Here is a 17,500-nt window from a genome sequence, read left to right on the forward strand (position 1 = left end):
TGGCCTCAACCTTTTGGGTTCCCGTGAGGTCTTTGCTCAGTTCCCACCCATGAAAAGGATTGATGTAATCACAGGGTCATCAGCTTAATTAATTAAAATTAGCTTAATTGTTTTCTTTAATCATCAGCCAGGCCCTTTTTGCCCATTCCCCGAAGGAGCTTTTTGGGTTTGGGTTGAATTCGCGCTGTTTTTGCTCATTGCCTTATTTTCAAGGGTAACCAATAGGGCTAACCTATAGGGGTAACCAAAAGGGATAACCAGTAGGGGTAACCAATAGGGCTGCATGGATTTCACCCCACAAGAGTTCCCTCCATATAGGTTCAAATACCCTCAAATTAATTATTAATTAATTATTCACCCATTAGAAGGTGAATAATTACCATCACAAAGGAGAAATCTGCCCCAGTATCGGGTGAATCATCAGGTGAACCCTCTATGGGAGTCCATATATGTAGTTTCAATGCAAGTTTATAGGGGACAAGATGGAGTCCCTTCAGCTCTTAGGCCAATGTCCTTCTGTGTTTGGGGTCTTCTTATAGGGCACCCCAAAAATAATGGGGAATGGGGTGCCCCTTAAAGCTCAGCTTATAGGATGGGGTGCCTCTAAAAGCTTATAGGATGGGGTGCCACTAAAAGTGCTACCTATAGGTGTTATGGTTTTGTAATTTGGTTGGTGTTGGTATTCCACATCAGAACATCATGCGGAATAATGGGAGTTAAGGGGTTATTAAAGTGCCGTTCGTTCTCAGATCACTCTTTTTTTTTTGTTTTAAACCAGCTCTGAATCTGTAACTTAAGGCAGGAAAAATAAAGCAGAAAAAGGTATTTTTACAAGCCCGGCTAGCTCAGTCGGTAGAGCATGAGACTCTTAATCTCAGGGTCGTGGGTTCGAGCCCCACGTTGGGCGCTTGGTTTTTGCACTTAAATACTTCGAATTTATCCTTTTTTACCCCAAAAAGGACACTGCAAACAGATCCTTGTCCCTCTGTGTTATCCCTTTCCCCCAACTACTATAGGGCTAAAGGAGTTCCATCCCCAGTTCCCAAGATGAAGCTGCTCTTTGTGGGGCTGGCCTTTGTCCTGTGCGTTGGAGTGGGTGAGTTAATTAGGTCCTAATTAATTAGGACTGAAGTTAATTTGGCTTTAACAAGGAGAGCACCACGGGAGCTGGGTGGTCTTTAAGGTCCCTTCCAACCCACCCTATTCTGTCCTCGGGTCTGTGAATGGAGGTGGTGGTTGGACCCTATGGGGATCTGGATCTTTGGGGTCGCTGCTGCCTTCTATATGGGGAAAATAGGCTCAAAACTCTGCAGAATTGGGCTGAGAACCCCATTGATTTCTTTCTTTTCCCCCTTTCAGTTGAAGCTCTTCGGTGCAAGGTCTGCAAATACAAGATCCCTTACTTTGGGTGTTTCCATGGGGCCAATGAAACCACCTGCGAGAGAAGGGAGAAATGTGCCGTCATTAAAACCTCCCTGGGTAGGAAATGGGGGTCAAAAACCTTTTACTTTATGGTCTATTTTGAATCCATTGAACCAAAAAATGTCATTATTTTTCCAGTTAAATGGGGGATATCTTTAGGTAACCAGCTGCCCTTGGGAATCCATGTGGGTCTGTAGAATGGAGGGAGGATGTGGCCTGTAGGAAGAGGTGAACTCACCCCCCAATGGTGGTGATGAGTTTAATGCTGTCTCTTCCCTTCTCCCTATAGGGAAGGTGACCCTCTATTACCAACAAGGCTGCACCTCTGCCTTGAACTGTGGCAGGGAGAGGGCGTCAGATGCAGAATCCCGCTTGACATCCCGCTATTCCTGCTGTGAGACCGACCTGTGCAACGAGGACTGGGATGAGGACCCCACAGATTAGACCCCATTGGGTCAGGATGGGGTCCAATAGAGTCCAACTGTGTGCCCCAGCCCTTTCCATGCCCAATAGGGTGCAACAGCATTCCCCAGCCCTTTCTACACCCAATAGGGTCCTACAATGTAGCCCTAGTCCTTTCCATGCCCAATAGGGTCCAACAGCACGACACAGCCCTTTCTACACCCAATAGGGTCCAACAATGTGCCCTAGTTCTTTCCATGCCCAATAGGGTGCAACAGCATTCCCCAGCCCTTTCTACACCCAATAGGGTCCTACAGTGTAGCCCTAGTCCTTTCCATGCCCAATAGGGTCCAACAGCATTCCCCAGNACAGTGTAGCCCTAGTCCTTTCCATGCCCAATAGGGTCCAACAGCATTCCCCAGCCCTTTCTACACCCAATAGGGTCCTACAGTGTAGCCCTAGTTCTTTCCATGCCCAATAGGGTCCAACAGCATGACACAGCCCTTTCTACACCCAATAGGGTCCTACAATGTAGCCCTAGTCCTTTCCATGCCCAATAGGGTCCAACAGCATTCCCCAGCCCTTTCTACACTCAATAGGGTCCAACAATGTGCCCTAGTTCTTTCCATGCCCAATAGGGTCCAACAGCATGACACAGCCCTTTCTACACCCAATAGGGTCCAACAATGTGCCCTAGTTCTTTCCATGCCCAATAGGGTCCAACAGCATGACACAGTCCTTTCTACACCCAATAGGGTCCTACAATGTAGCCCTAGTCCTTTCCATGCCCAATAGGGTCCAACAGCATGACACAGCCCTTTCTACACCCAATAGGGTCCTACAGTGTAGCCCTAGTCCTTTCCATGCCCAATAGGGTCCAACAATGTAGCCCAGCCCTTTCTACACCCAATTAGGGTCCGCCAACATAGCCCAGTCCTTTCTATACCCAACAGGGTCCAACAACCCATCCCAACCCTTTCCATGCTGTGAGTCCTGAACCAAACCTTAACTATTTTTGCCCCTAAATCAGGATATTTGGATCCAACCTGCCCTCAGGGCTCCCCCTGTGTGCCTGGCCTGATTCTGTTCCAGCTCTTGCAATAAACCTGCTGTCAATCACAGACCCTGTGATATTTTGGCTCTGTGTGTGTGTGTGTGTGTTTTCCTTCTCCCTATTAGCAGCCCTTCAGACTCAGCATTCCAAGCTTAATCCCAAACTAAAACCCCAAGGGCAGCCCAAGGTGCTTTCCCTATTTCTCCTAATGTACAGGGCTGGGATCATTGCAGCCTTGTTAACCAAGGGTTGATAACCAAGGGTTGAGAATGGGGTGCTAATAGGAACGAAGGAGAGGCGTATCTACAAGGAACAGGTATTTATTTCCCCCCAAATTAACCCCAAAATAATGAAAATATGGGGTATGATGTTTGAAAATGGGGTGTGATGTTTCAAAATATGGGGGATGGTGTCTGAAAATGGGGAATGATACCTGAAAATACAGGGTGTGATTTCTGAAAGTGGGGCACAGTATCTGGAAATATGGGGTATGATGTTTGAAAATGGGGTGTGATATCTGGAAATATGAGGGATGGGGTCTGAAAATGGGGAATTATTTTTGAAAATATGGGGTATGATACTGAAAATAGGGCATAGAATATGAAAATATGGGGTATGATATTTGAAAATATGCGGTATGATGATTGAAAATGGGGTGTGATATATGAAAATATGGGGGATGGGGTCTGAAAATGGGGTATGATGGTTGAAAATGGGGTGTGATATATGAAAATATGAGGGAATTCGGTCTGAAAATGGGGTGTGATATCTGAAAATGGGGCATAGAATATGAAAATATGGGGTCTGGTATTTGAAAATATGGGGTATGATGATTGAAAATGGTGTGTGATATCTGAAAATATGGGGGATGGGGTCTGAAAATGGGGTGTGATATCTGAAAATACAGGGTATGGGGTCTGAAAATGGGGTATGATGGTTGAAAATGGGGTGTGATGTCTGAAAATATGGGGGATGGGGTCTGAAAATGGGGTATGATGGTTGAAAATGGGGTGTGATATATGAAAATATGAGGGAATTCCGTCTGAAAATGGGGTGTGATATCTGAAAATGGGGCATAGAATATGAAAGTATGGGGTCTGGTATTTGAAAATATGGGGTATGATGATTGAAAATGGGGTGTGATATATGAAAATATGAGGGATGGGGTCTGAAAATGGGGTGTGATGTCTGAAAATAAGGGGGATTGGGTCTGAAAATGGGATGTAATGACTGAAAATGGGGCGTCATCTCACTTGGAGGAAGAGATGGGAGGTCTTTATCGGTTTTTATCCCTTGGGTTTGAGGATATTGGGGGGGGTTAAAGGATGCAGAGCCCCTTTGGGGTGGAATTGGGTTGGGAAACAGGTGGAGGGAGGTGCTGGAAATAGGATCCTGGCTTCAGGGATGGGAAAAACTCTTTGGCACAGAGAGGGAGAGCAGAGAGAAGAGAGCCTGGGATAACTGCAATGGGGGAGGGGGTGGACTGGTAAGTGAGAAGGGTCTGGTGGTGAGACAGGGGAGACAAATGGATCCAGATCTGAGCAGGGCTGCATTGCTCTGGGTTTGAGCTGGATCCCTTTGCAAAGCAGAGAGGCCGCCCTTGCCCCACGCTTTGCCCCACTGCACGTTGTGGGGTGTTGGGACCCCCATAGCATCATCATCATCATCCTCAATGCAAAGGGCCGGGCACTACGGGAGGACGCCCTTATCCTATACCTCTGCTTCGAGGTACGCTGAGGTGTTGGGGGGTGGGATGAGTTTGTCTGTATGTCTATATGCTGCTCCCATCCCTGCTTTTCCCTCCTTAATGTATATATATATATAAAATATATATTATATATATAATAATGCATCCACACTGCATCCTCTGATCTCAAATCCAGCATCCTCCAGCCCCAAATCCAGCAGCTCTCAGCCCCCATTTCATCCTCCAGCCCCAAATCTCAGCCCTCCCCACCTCCTATAGATTCCATACCATAAGAAATAAGCCCTGTCTGCCCACAGCTCAATGGAATTCAGTGGGGAGGGGTGAATCTCAGCCCCAGAACATTGCAGGATATAGGGGAAGTGGAGGTAGATCAATAGGCAGAGGGGTGGGAATCCCTTTCCCTTTGGGTTCTGGCAGCATGAAGGGATGTATATTGCATCTATAGGGGGTGTGTGTATGGATATATATGCGTCATACGCTCTGATTCATTTGTTATGTGTTCATCATGAGCTCAAAGCAGTGTGGGGTGTAGGATGGGGGTACTTAAGAGGAGGGGATCCCATCCTATAGCCCAGCAGTGTGGGATGGGGATATTTAAGAGGAGGGGATCCCATCCTATAGCCCCAATAAACCCAGGGCTGGGTTCAAACCAACTCAAATCAGCATCAATAGACATAGATGGGTGGCCCTGATTTGTGTGTCACCCGATGCCGTTTTCATTCCCTCATTAGGAGGCGATTAATCACCCCCCTGAAGTGCCTGATAGGGCCCATGTCATTATTAGGGCTCACATTACCTATGACTTTTACTTCCCTTCACTGTAATAAGAGAGAGATATAGAGATGACCCCATATAGCAAACCCCCCCAGACCCCAAGAGCTCCTCCCCTGTTCAATATCCCCCCTTGGAAGGCAAATATTCCCATTTGGGAACAAAAAAAAGGGCTGTTTTCTTGTATTTTTTTCCAGCACCCCCCCTCTATTTAGAGCCTGATATGAATTACTCAGCCAAGTCTCTATATATCACTTTATACCACGCATCTCCCCTTTCTCCCGTTGCTTTTTAAAGCCCCTGGAGCTCCACCAAAGCCATTTTAAGCTTTATGGGTTCTTTATTGAGAGCTCAGGTTTTACCTGGAGCAGCTGCTGCCCCTTGCTCATATTCTTCACATTGCAGCTTCTAGCCGACCCCAAATGGTTTCCCTTAATAACAGCAGCCATTAATACAGGTGGGGAACTGAGACCCGAGCTTCTTTTGGAGGAGCAAAGAGCAGGGACGTCTCCTCGCTCCCTTTCTCCCCCAGCCGTGTTCTCTACCCTAAAGCTGAGGTCTTCATTACCAGCTTAAGGAAACCGGATACAACAGCGGGATCGTTCCTAGAACGGGAACGCCCATGGGGCCGTTTGCCAAGCATTCATGCTCTGCCTCCTCCAGCCCCGGTGAAATCAGTCCTTACCCATAGGAGAGAGGCCATGGCTGCTGTATTCCTACCCGGAAACCTACAAGATGAAGCTACATGTTCAGTTTGCTTGGAGTTCTTCAAGGATCCCGTATCTATCGAGTGCGGGCACAACTTCTGCCGGGCTTGTATCGCGAAGAGCTGGAAGGATTTAGAGATGGATTTCCCTTGCCCTCAATGCAGGGAGGTCTTCCAACAGAAGAACCTCCGACCCAACCGCCAGTTGGCCAACATGGCCGAGATCATCAGCCAGTTCACCCTACGTGGGGCCAAGGGGGCGGAGGAGGACGGGCTGTGCGTGAAGCACCGCGAAGCCCTCAAGCTCTACTGCAAGGATGATAGGAGGAGCATCTGCGTGGTGTGCGACCGCTCGCGGGAGCACCGGCCTCACGCTGTGGTCCCTGTGGATGAAGCATCCGAGGAGTACAAGGTGTCTGTCTGTCTGTCCGACCACCTGCTGTCTGTGTGTCTTTCCCACCTCTGTTTCTGTGTTTCTTGTCCCATCTCATGTCCCCATGATGTGGTTTGGTTTTGGTGTTGGGAAGTGTTGGTTGGGGCAGAGGTTTTTGTTGCTGTTTTCTCTCTTGGTTTCTTCCTCAAAAAAGAAGGGGAAAATCTCCTTCCCTTCCAGTTATACACAGCCCATTTATGCAATAATACCAGCTTTGGGCTGGAGGATCATGAGCTTTGCAGGGACCATGAGCTCTATGGGGACCATGAGCTCTGTAGAGGGGTTGAAGGACCATGAGATCTATGGGGTCCATGAGCTATGTATAGGGGCTGGAGGCCCATGAGCTCTATGGGGACCATGAGCTCTGTAGAAGGGCTGGGGGACCATAAGATCTATGGGGACCACAAGCTCTGTAGAAGGGCTGGAGGCCCTTGAGCTCTATGGGGACCACAAGCAAAGGTTAGCAAGGCAGTGGGCAGCTGGTGAAAGCAGCTCACATTCCCTCCCATGGTATCCTGCACCTCCTTTCAAAGGTCTCTTTGTGTTTGCTGTGAGCTCGGAGGATTTCAAGAGTGGGTGTGCGTGGGTAGAGCTGAGCCTGCAGATTTATCCAGTCAATAGAGATGACTGAGATCCAGCTTGTCCTTATGGGGCTGGAAGGACAAATTGTGCCCACGTGGAGTAACGAGGCAGCAATGAAAGAAAATAGAAAGGGAAAAGCATCATTAAGACAAATATCTCCTTTCTTGGGTTTCCAACAGGAGAAAATCCAGGGTCGTTTGGATTTCCTAAAGAAGGAGAGGCAGGAGCTGCTGGAATTTAAAGTAAATGATGATAAGAAAACACAGGAGCTATTGGTGAGTGCAGGGTGATGCTCTTGGGGTGGGATACTGGAGGGGATGGGCTATGCCATCTCTATGGGACAAACACCATCAGGCCACAACCAGCCCATAATTCTACTCTCCCATTGCCTTATCATTGTGTTCTCACCCCTATCTGCTGCTTTTCCAACTGGAAGGGCTGCGAATAACTCCATCCAAGAACCATGTTTTCACATCATGATGGTTTCATATCATTCTTGAGGGTCTATTGGAGCTGTGCTGATGGCCAATGTAGAACCACACTGTATTCAACCTCCCTTGTGCTTCCAAAGTGGATGCATCCCCCCCTAAGAGCTGGTTGACCCTCCATCAACATCAAGCCCATAGAGATTCGATACCACAACCACAATGTGTTCAACCTCTGTGCTTCCAAAGGGGATGCATCCCCCCACCCCAATGACCCTCCATCAACATCAGGCCCATAGCAATGCGATACCACAACCACAATGTGTTCAGCCTCCCTTGTGCTTCCAAAGGGGATGCATCCACAGAGTGCTGGTTGACCCTCCATCAACGTCACACCCATAGCAATACAATATCATGTCAGAAAGCAAATCAACCCCCTTTTTTGTGTGTCTTACCCCCAGAAAACCATTGAGAATGAGCGTCAGAAGCTCATTTCCAAAGGGGATGCATCCACAGAGTGCTGGCTGACCCTCCATCCGCATCAAGCCCATAGCGATGCAATACCACATCGTAAAGCAAATCTAACCCCTTCTTTGTGTGTTTCACCCCCAGAAAACCATTGAGAACGAGCGTCAGAAGCTCCTGGTAGAGTTCGAGGGGCTCCGTCAGTTTCTTCATGACCAGGAGCACATCCTGTTGGGGCAGCTGGATAAGATGGAGAAGAGCATCGCCAAGAGGCAGAACGAGAACATCACCGACCTCTCCAAGGAGATCACGCTCCTCAACAAACTCATCACGGAGATGGAGGAGAAAATACAGCAGCCCGTGCTTGAGTTCCTCAAGGTGAGGTGGTTGGGTCTCTGGTTGTAGGGCTGTGCAGTTAATGGGTCTTTGGAGCGTTGGGTCACGGAACCATTGATGTGTAGGACTGTTGGACCATTGGATCGTAGCATCATTGATTTGTGGAGCCATTGGATCATTGGGCCATGGAATCGTTGAATCAAAGAACCAAAGAACGAGGAATCTTTGGGTCAGGGAATCCTTGGGTCGGGGTATCTCCCCCCTTTGGGTCAGGGAATCCCCCTTTGGGTCACGGAATCCCTCTTTGGATCAGATAATCATAGTTAGCAACGAAACGAACCTCCATCTTTGCACCTTGCCATTTCCATCTCCTTTATCTTACTGTGTTCTTGGATGCTATTGATACCCTTGGAAGAGAAGGGTCCTTTTGTAATTAGCAATGCAATTCTTATTGATTTTAATTGAGAAATCAGCTCCTTTTGAGGGAGGGAGTTGGGCATAGAGACACGTGGATGAGGCCCAATGCAGGATGAGGCCCAATGCCAACTATTGCAGCCAAGAGCTTTGGCTGGGAACTGAAAGCAGAGCTGGGTTTTGGAGTCAAGAATGAGCTCTTACCAAGCTGGAAAGTATGAGGGGGGAGGGAACAGATGGAGTATGGGGGGGTATTGATTGCATTGCAAAAGAATGGAGTCACTCCAGTACTGTCCCAAACAGCAACAGGGTCCAAACCCAACTCTACAACAGCAATAGGGTTGGGAATACAGACCCCCATCAGCCCACCCCAAAGCCAAGCAAACCCAATCCCATCCTACAAGGCAAAAAGCCAACGGGGGATGGAGAGGGGAGGGGAGGGGGGGGTGACCTTATAACTGGTCACAGCTGTTTCAACCCAAACTAGATTTTCAAGCTCTGGTTCTTTTAACACTCCCCCCCCTCTCCCCCTTCAATCCCTATTGAAAGCAATGCAAACATTTGTAGAGCTGGAGCCAAACGATGGCTCAACCTTTTGGGTTCCCGTGAGGTCTTTGCTCAGTTCCACGCACTAAAGGGGGTGAATAATTCATCACAAGGAGAATCTGCTCAGTATCGGGTGGAATCCAGCAGTGACCCTTTATGGGAGTCATATATGTAGTTTCATGCAATGTTTATAGGGGACAAGATGGAGTCGCTTCAAGCTTTAGGTCCAATGTCCTTTCTGTGTTTGGGGTCTTCTTATACGGGCAAACCCAAAAGATGGAATCGGGTGCCCCTTAAAGCCCAGCTTATAGGATGGGGTACCCTAAAAGCTTATAGGATGGGGTGCCCCTAAAGTGCTGCTTATAGGATGGGACAACACAGACTGCACAGATACTTCACACTCTCTCTCTTTATCCCTTATAGGATGTGATGGGTGTCATCAGCAGGTATGGAAACCTTCTTTAATGCTGTTTTCCCCCCAAAATATCCTTATTTAAATGTCAGTTATTACAGACTAAATGGTGCCAGACCTCCATTGAGTCAATTTTAGGGGCAAATAGAGCATTTCCCCCCACGCCCCCCACTCTATATTGCCCCATTGCTTTCAGATATGGGGCTTGGATAGGAGCAAATAGAAGATTCCCCTCCACCCCCCTCCCCATATTGCCCTATGCTTTCATATATGGTGTCTGGGATGGAGAATGTACTCTATGGGGTGGTTTATCCCCTATGATTGTAATCATCCTACTCTTAGAGCTGAATCTACTGCAGCTCCAACATAAATATGGAGGGGGGGGGGGTTGGGGGTGGGGATGAATCTATTGCAGCATAAATAGGGGAGGGGTGGACACACACAAACTAAACCATAGAGATAATAGAAATGAGACCATAAAGATCAAGTAGGGGGGAGGTGAGTTGGTTTTTCTCGCTGTTTTTGGGGCCTGTTTTACCCCTTTAGAAGCGAAGAGGTGAAGTGCCAGAAGCCCGTTCCCGTCTGCACCGACATGAAGATGCACGTCTGCAACTTCAGCCTTAAGACGGTAGTCCTGGAGAAGGTCCTTAAGAGGTTTAAAGGTGAATGAAGAGAATCTATGGGGTGAAGGGGGGGGGGGAAACTCCATCCTTTCTTTGAGGAGATTGGGAGAGAAAACAGGCGGGAAATCGCGGTCGAAATGGGGGGAGATCCATCCCCTATTTGGGAGATGGGAAAGGGAAAACGGGGGGAAATGGGGTTGGGGGTTTGGGGGATAGGGGATCTGAAGGTTCGGATCGGGTTCGGCAGCGGCTCGGGTGGAGTTTCTATAGCTGTTCTTGTCGTAGTGCGCTCCTTCGACTGGCCACGAGATGGAGCGAGAGGATCAGGAATGGGAGGGAGGGTGGGGGGAGGGGGGGGGGACAGGGGGGACGGGGCGGAAAGGGAGGAGGAAAGCGAGCAAAGGAGGGAGAGGGGGAGGGAAAAGGGGGGAGGAAAGGAAGGGAAGGAAGAAGGAACGGAGGAAAGGAGAAGAAAGAGGGGAAAGAAAGGCCGGGAAGGAAAAAGAGGGGAGGAGAGGGGAGATGAAAAAGGGAGGAAGGAGAAGGGGAGATGAAGAGAGGACGAAGAGGAAAGGAAGGGAATGAGGAAGGAACAGAAGAGGAGAGAGAAAAGGGGGATAGGAGGAAAGGAAGGAGGAAAGGGAAGGGAGGAAGGAGAAGGGACACGCAGGAAAGTGGGGAAGGAAAAGGAGGGAAGGAGGAAGGAACGGAGGAAGGAGGAGGGAGTGAAAAGAGAGGGAGGAGAAAGGAAGGCGAAAGAGGAAGGAAATGGGAAAGGAAGAAGGAACGGAGGAGGGGGTAGGAACGAGGGAGAGGTAAAGAGGGAAAGGAGGGGAAGGAGGAAGGACGGAGGAAGAGGGGAGAGGGACAAAGGAGGGGAGAAGAGGAACGGACAGCGAGCGAAGGAATGAGGAAGGAGGAGGGGAGTGGAAAGGGTAAAGAAAAGGGGGGGAGAACAGGGGGGAGGGGAGGAAAGGACAGGGAAGGAGGAAGGGAAGAGGAGAGAGAGGGACAGAGGAAAGTGCGAGAAAGGAAGGCGAAGGAGAGGAGGAGAAGGAAACGAGGAAAGGGGGGAGAAGAAGGAAGGGAAGAAATGTCCCAGGCCACCCGCGATAGCGGCAGAGAGAGAGAGGAGAGGAAAAAGGGGGAGGAAAAGGTGGAAGGAAGAGAAGGAGAAAGGAGAAAGGAAGAGGGAAAAAGTTGGAAAGAGAGGGGGGAGGGAAAGGGGGAGGAGGAGGAAAGGAAGGGAAGGAGAAAGGGGAAGGGAGGAATGTGGAGGGGAGAGGAAAGAGGAAGGAAAAAGAGGGAAGGAGGAAAGAAAGGGAATGAGGAAGAGGGAGGAAGGGAAAAGGGAAGGGAAGGGAAGGGAAGGGAAGGGAAGGGAAGGGGAAAGACAGGGAAGGGAAGGGAAGGGAAGCGGAAGGGAAGGGAAGGGAAGGGAAGGGAAGGGAAGGGAAGGGAAAGGGAAGGAAGGGAAGGGAAAGGGAAGGGGAGAGGGAAAGGAAAGGAAAGGAAAGGAAAGGAAAGGAAAGGAAAGGAAAGGAAAGGAAAGGCAGGAAGGAAGGAAAGGATAGGAAAGGAAAGGAAAGGAAAGGAAAGGAAAGGAAAGGAAAGGAAAGGAAAGGAAAGGAAAGGAAAGGAAAGGAAAGGAAAGGAAAGGAAAGGAGAGGAGAGGAGAGGAGAGGAGAGGAGAGGAAAGGGGAGAAAAATGGGGAGGAGGAGGGAAGGAGGAAGGGGAAGGGAGGAAGGAGGGGGGAAGAGGAAAGAGGGGACGAAAAGGAGGGGAAGGAGGAAGGGAGAAAGGAAGAGGGGAAAGGGAAAAGGGGGAGGAAAAGGGGGGGAGGAGGAAAGGAAGGGAAGGAGGAAGGGGAAGGGAGGGCTGCAGGGCTCAATAGGGAAGATTTGAATAACAAAACATCTGCCATAACAGATGAGGTTTTAACCTTTTGGACCCCTTTTTTTTTTTTTTTTTTGGTGTTTCCATCCATTTCTTCCCTTTTCCTTTCAGAAAACCTGCGGGACGAGTTGGGAAGAGGTGAAAAAGGTAAAAAAAATGGTGAAGCAAACCCAAAGCAAAGACTTGAAATTGTGGTTGTAATTTGCAAAGCCAAAAACGTGAGGGAAGAGGGGAAAAAAAAACCACAAATAAACCATAGAGAAAGGAAGGAAGGAGCTCTAAATTTCCTATCTACATCCATTTAATTTCTTCTTTTTCAATGATTTCCAGATCCTGCCTGTTCAGTCCAGGAATCAAAGGCCGATTTTTCTAGCTGACGCCGGTGATCTGACAGCTGAGCGAGGTCCTTTTTGCCTCTTTATACCCTTTAACCAACCCATAACGTGGCATAGAAACAGATTTGAACCCCCTTCCTTCCCCCACGACCCCATATAAAAAGGATCAATGCCTTTTACAGCCTCAGATCTCAGAGCCGACCCATTGGATCCCATTGTCGCTATGGGATTCTGCCTTCCAGTTGACTTGGCCATAATGCGAAGCTGTATCTTTGCTTTTAAGATGGTGGTTTTGGGGTCGCAGGGCTTGTAGGGTTGAGACCTCCCCATAAGCTGTCTGTAAAGAGAGACCCCACTGTTCTCACCCCCAAAACCCATCTAAGCAATGCAAAGTGGAAGAAGAAAGGTCAACAAAGCATCAGCAACGCGGCCCTCATTGCATGTCCATGTTGGTGTGTGTGCATGAGCAGGGATAGAAAACCCCATAGCAGGCCATTAAATCCCATCTTTCCTTCTGCCCTATATCACCATCTCCAAGAGCTCCCCTGTGGTTGCCCACCAATGTTGGGGTCAACCACTTCATTTTGGACTCATTTCCAAGCCCAACCCATTGACTGTTGGTAGAGCAGAAAGGCCTTCAGTTAAAAGAAGCTTTGGCACCAAAAACCCAACACGTTTCTGCTCCTAAAGGCCCCCTTGGATGTCCCCCCAAAGCCACATTGTGGGGCCTTATCCTGACATGGTGACTTTGCTGACTACAACCACAATTTGAGGTCATTAACGTGTTCTAATATCAACTTTGTAGTGTCTATAATCACTAATTACTCGCATGCGGTTCTATTGTGCTCTTTGCTAACTGCCCTGTGATGTTCCTGCCCCATTCCATGGCCCTATTGAGTGTTGCTCTCCTTGGTTCCCCATGGAGGGAATTGGGGTCTCAGAGCCAAAGTTGGGGTGTCCCTGTAGTAGGAAGGACCCTGAAGATGATGATGCCCCATTGGTTGTCCTTTTGGGGCCATCCTGACCCAGATCTAGGGCCTTTTTGGGGCCATCCTGACCCAGACCTTGGTCCTTATTTACCATAATGTGTTCTTGTTCCATTGGGGCTTCACCCTTAACGAGGCAATGAGGCTGTAGGTGCTCATCCCATGTCCTTAATGGGGTCCTGTCCCCATGTTTCTCTTTAATATGGGCTTTATTTATACACAGCACACCTGTAATATTAGGATGACTCCAATTCAGACATAAAGATGAGCCCTAAGCATCTCCAAACCAACATCTCCTTTGGGTTCCCATCCCCCATTGACTCTTCATTGGGGCTGAAGATGACGTTGAGATTGGGATGGGGCTCAACAACCCTAAAATACCCCCCTTCCCCTTGAGTTTTGCCTTTTTCTACAGCTGTTTTTTGGGGATAATAATTGAATTATCTATATTGAGTTATCTCTACAACTACTGTCGCCAACAGAAGACCTGACCCTAGACCCGGACTCAGCCAACCACCTCCTCATCCTCTCAGCAGACCTCAAGACCGTGAGGATGGGCTGCAGGAAACAGGATCTACCCGACAACCCCAAGAGATTCGATACCAACTCCAGGGTTTTGGCCACCACCGGCTTCAAATCGGGGCGACATTATTGGGAGGTTGAGGTGGGGGCGTCGGATGGTTGGGCTTTTGGGGTGGCCAAAGAGTCGGTGAGGAGGAAAGGGTTGACTCAGTTTTCTCCCGAGGAAGGGATTTGGGCAGTGCAGCAGAATGGAGGGCGGTATTGGGCCGTCACTTCGCCTCAACGTACCCCGTTGTGCCTGGGTCAGAAACTCAACAAGGTGAGGGTTTACTTGGATTACGAAGGGGAAGAAGTCTCCTTCTACAACGCTGAGAACATGCAGCACATCTTCACTTTCAACGTTGCCTTCAGGGAGAAGGTTTTCCCTCTGTTTTCTGTCTGTTCTACCGTCACGTATATCAAACTGTGCTCCTGAGGCCAATGGGGGGGGACACAAAGGTGGGTCAAGGGGCTGGATGGAGTGGTTGGGTTGTTGGGATAGAAGGAATGAGATGCTGTGAAAGGTGGGTGGGCAATGGGGGTCTTCAGACAAAGAAACAGAGGAACCAGAACGTGTTGTGTTTCTATCTTGTCTTTGTCAACCCATCAGATGCTATGAGAGTTGGGGTGGGGGGTCGTCCCAGGGGGTCTTCAGACAAAGAAACAGAGGAACCAGAATCTTTTTCAACCCATCAGATGTTATGAGGGGTAGGTGGGTTGGGGTCATCCCAGGGGGTCTTCAGACAAAGAAACAGATGAACCAGACCGCGTTGTGTTTCCATCTCATCTTTGTCAACCCATTAGATGCTATGAGGGGTGGGGGTCATCCCAGGGGGTCTTCAGACAAAGAAACAGAGGAATCAGAACGCATTGGGTTTCCATCTTGTCTTCGTCAACCCATCATTGAGCCAACCCAACAACCCAACTCTTCAATGAGAAGGAAAGCTCTGCATTGGTTTGGAGGCCCTGGAGCTGTTGGTTAATGGGGTTAATGGGGTTTACTCTTAGGATAAAGACTGGTGGGGGGTCTCCTTGGGTTGCCATGATGAAGACTGGTGGGGTGGGGGTCTCTTTGGGTTGTGTGGGGGGGGTTCTTTTGGCTCTTTCCTTCTTGCTCCTACTGCAAAGAGGTGCCTCCACAAAGGGTAAGTCTTGCTTATTTTAGGCTATTCTTCTAAATCTGGGGGTCATTTTCTCCTCCAAAGTCTATTTTTGCAGTCTTTCAATGGCGTTTTTGATGTGTTCTTTCCTGGAAACCCCCCCAAAATTGATGATTTCAACCCCCTCCCCAAATCTGTCCCCATGGGAAGCAGAAAGAAATGGGAGATATGGAGCTGTTGGGGTTGTTGTTGTGCTGGAAATAAAACATGAAGGTGCTATTGGAACTCTTCTCTTTGTTGTTCCTAATGGTGAGTGGGGTGTGATGGGGGCCTGGTCGGTGTTTGGGGCTGGGAAGGGAATTCATTGAAGCACATAGAGGTGGGTGGAGAGAGGGGTTTAAGATCAAGGTGAAGCTTGGCCTCGGTTAGGGGTAGGGTTAGGGTTAGGGTTAGGGTAGGGTTAGGGGTAGGGTTATGGTTAAGGTAGGATTAGGGTTAGGGTTGGTTTAGGGTAGGGTTAGGGTTGGGTTAGGGTTAGGGCTAGGGTTGGGTTAAGGTTAGGGTTAGGGTATGGTTAGGGTTAGGGTTATGGTTAGAGTAGGATTGAGGTACATTAGGGTTAGGGTTATGGTTAGGTTAGGGTTAAGGTTAGGGTTAGGGTTAGGGTTAGGGTTAGGGTTAGGGTTAGGGTTAGGGTTAGGGTTAGGGTTAGGGTTAGGGTTAGGGTTAGGGTTAGGGTTAGGGTTATGGCTAGAGCAGGATTAGGTTTAGGGTTTGGTTAGTGTAGAGGTGGGGTTAGATTTGCGTTAGGATTAGGGTAAGGTTAGGGTTAGGGTTCGTTATGTATAGGGGTAGGTTAAAGTTAGGGTTAGTGTAGGGATGGGGTTAGGTTTGGAGTAGGGTTAGGGTTAGAGTTAGGGTTAGGGTTGGGGTTCAGGTTGGTTTGGGTTAGGTAGGGGTAGGGTTAGGGTAGGGGTAGGGTTTGGGTTATGGTTAGGGGTTCTTTTAGGGTTAGGGCTAGGGTTGGGGTTAGGGTAGGGCTAGAGTTAGAGTAAGGGGTAGGTTAGGGTTATGGTTAAGGTAAGGTTAAGGTAAGGTTAGGGGTTAGGGTTAGGGATAGGGATAGGGTTATTGTAGGGTAGGGTTAAAGTTAGGGTTAGGGTTGGGCTAGTATGGTTAGGTTTGGGGTAGGATTAGGGTTAGGGTTGGGTTAGGGTAGAGGTAGAGTTAGGTTTGGGTTAGGGTTTAGCTTTAGGGTTGAGGGCTAGGGCTAGGGTTGAGTTAGGGTAGGGGTAGGGGTTAAGTTTCGGTCAGAGTTAGGGTCGGGTTAAGGTTAGGGGTAGGGGTAGGGTTAGGGTTAGGGGTAGGGTTAGGGTACATTAGGGTTAGGTATGGTTAGGTGTTAGGGTTTGGGCGTAGGGTTAGGCGTTGTGTTAGGGTGGGTTGTGTTAGGTATCATTAGGGTTGGGTAGGGTTACGATTTGGGTTTTGGGTAAGGGATAGTTTTAAGGCTTTTGGGTTAGGGTTGTGTTAGGGTTTAGGGTTAGGGTTAGCTTTGGTGTTGGGTAAAGGAGTAGTTTTAGGGTTTTGGGCTTAGAGTGTTATTGGTATCGTTAGGGTAAGGCGTTTGCGTTTAGGGTTGGTAGGCGTTAAATGTAGGGTTGAGGGTTATGGTTAGGGGTCAGGATTAGTGGTTGAGGTAGATTTAGGGTATAGGGTAGGGCTAGAGTTAGGGTAGGCGTGGGGCTAGGGTAGGGGTGGGCGTTTAGGGTTATCTGGGTTAGAGGGTGGTTATGTTTGGTGTATGGTAGTGTGGTTAAGGCTCAGGTTTAGGGTGTTAGGAGCCCTAGCTAGGGTTCTAGGGTCACGGTTCAGGCAGGGTTGTTTCTAGGGTTAGGGCTACGGTATAGCAGGTAGGGTTAGGGTTAAGTGTTAGGGTATCATTAGTGTTGGGGTAGTGGTTAGATTTTGCGTTTGGGCCAATGGGTAGTTTTAGGCTTTGGGTTAGGGTTGTGTTAGGTTTAGGGTAGGGTTAGATTTGGGTTCTTAGTAAGGGTGTTTTTAGGTTTGGGCTTAGGGTTATGGTATCATTAAGGGTAGCGTTTGGTTTTTTTGGGTTGGTTTAGGTTAATGTGGGGTTGGGCTTATAGTTAGGGTAGATAGGGTTAGGGTAGATTAGGGTTAGGGTAGGGCTAGAGTTAGGGTAGGGGTGGGGTTAGGGTTATGGTTAGGGTAGTTTTAGGTTTTGGCGTATGGTTAGTGGTTAAGTCAGGTTAGGGGTTAGGGTAGGGGTCCAGGGTCAGGTTAGGGCTAGGGTTGTTT

At 48.8% G+C, this 17,500-nt stretch overlaps 1 protein-coding gene and 1 non-coding gene across 4 annotated transcripts; both read left to right on the top strand.

Annotated features, from left to right (window-relative positions):
• The first annotated feature begins 834 nt into the window (after positions 1 to 834).
• TRNAK-CUU lies at positions 835 to 907 on the top strand. Its single transcript has one exon. It is a non-coding gene; the product is annotated as a tRNA-Lys (tRNA).
• Positions 908 to 3,044: 2,137 nt separating this feature from the next.
• On the top strand, positions 3,045 to 15,463 carry LOC107321572 (E3 ubiquitin-protein ligase TRIM7). Of its 3 annotated transcripts, XM_032447979.1 has the most exons (9): positions 4,218 to 4,606; positions 5,815 to 6,475; positions 7,258 to 7,353; positions 8,116 to 8,346; positions 9,688 to 9,710; positions 10,223 to 10,338; positions 12,308 to 12,343; positions 12,527 to 12,599; positions 14,000 to 14,109. In XM_032447979.1, exons 1-8 carry the CDS (start codon positions 4,551 to 4,553, stop codon positions 12,571 to 12,573), a joined length of 1,266 nt encoding a protein of 421 aa, XP_032303870.1. In that variant the 5' UTR covers positions 4,218 to 4,550; the 3' UTR covers positions 12,574 to 12,599; positions 14,000 to 14,109. The 3 variants fall into 3 exon arrangements, with proteins under 3 accessions (XP_015734082.1, XP_032303870.1, XP_032303869.1); XM_015878596.2 differs by lacking the exons at positions 4,218 to 4,606; positions 12,527 to 12,599 and adding an exon at positions 3,045 to 3,194 and having other exon boundaries at positions 6,049 to 6,475; positions 14,000 to 15,463; XM_032447978.1 differs by lacking the exon at positions 12,527 to 12,599 and having other exon boundaries at positions 4,406 to 4,606; positions 14,000 to 15,463.
• Positions 15,464 to 17,500: the final 2,037 nt, after the last annotated feature.

Source organism: Coturnix japonica, chromosome 16 (genome assembly GCF_001577835.2).
Source record: "Coturnix japonica isolate 7356 chromosome 16, Coturnix japonica 2.1, whole genome shotgun sequence".
NCBI lineage: Eukaryota > Metazoa > Chordata > Aves > Galliformes > Phasianidae > Coturnix > Coturnix japonica.

Bases quoted from the DNA above. Each gene is read 5' to 3' on its own strand.
- LOC107321572 (XM_032447978.1), top strand. From the start codon at position 4,551: ATGCAAAGGGCCGGGCACTACGGGAGGACGCCCTTATCCTATACCTCT. The intron at 9,711-10,222 runs GTATGGAAACCT...TTACCCCTTTAG, and splicing joins GTGATGGGTGTCATCAGCAG to AAGCGAAGAGGTGAAGTGCC. The intron at 12,344-13,999 runs GTAAAAAAAATG...TGTCGCCAACAG, and splicing joins GTTGGGAAGAGGTGAAAAAG to AAGACCTGACCCTAGACCCG.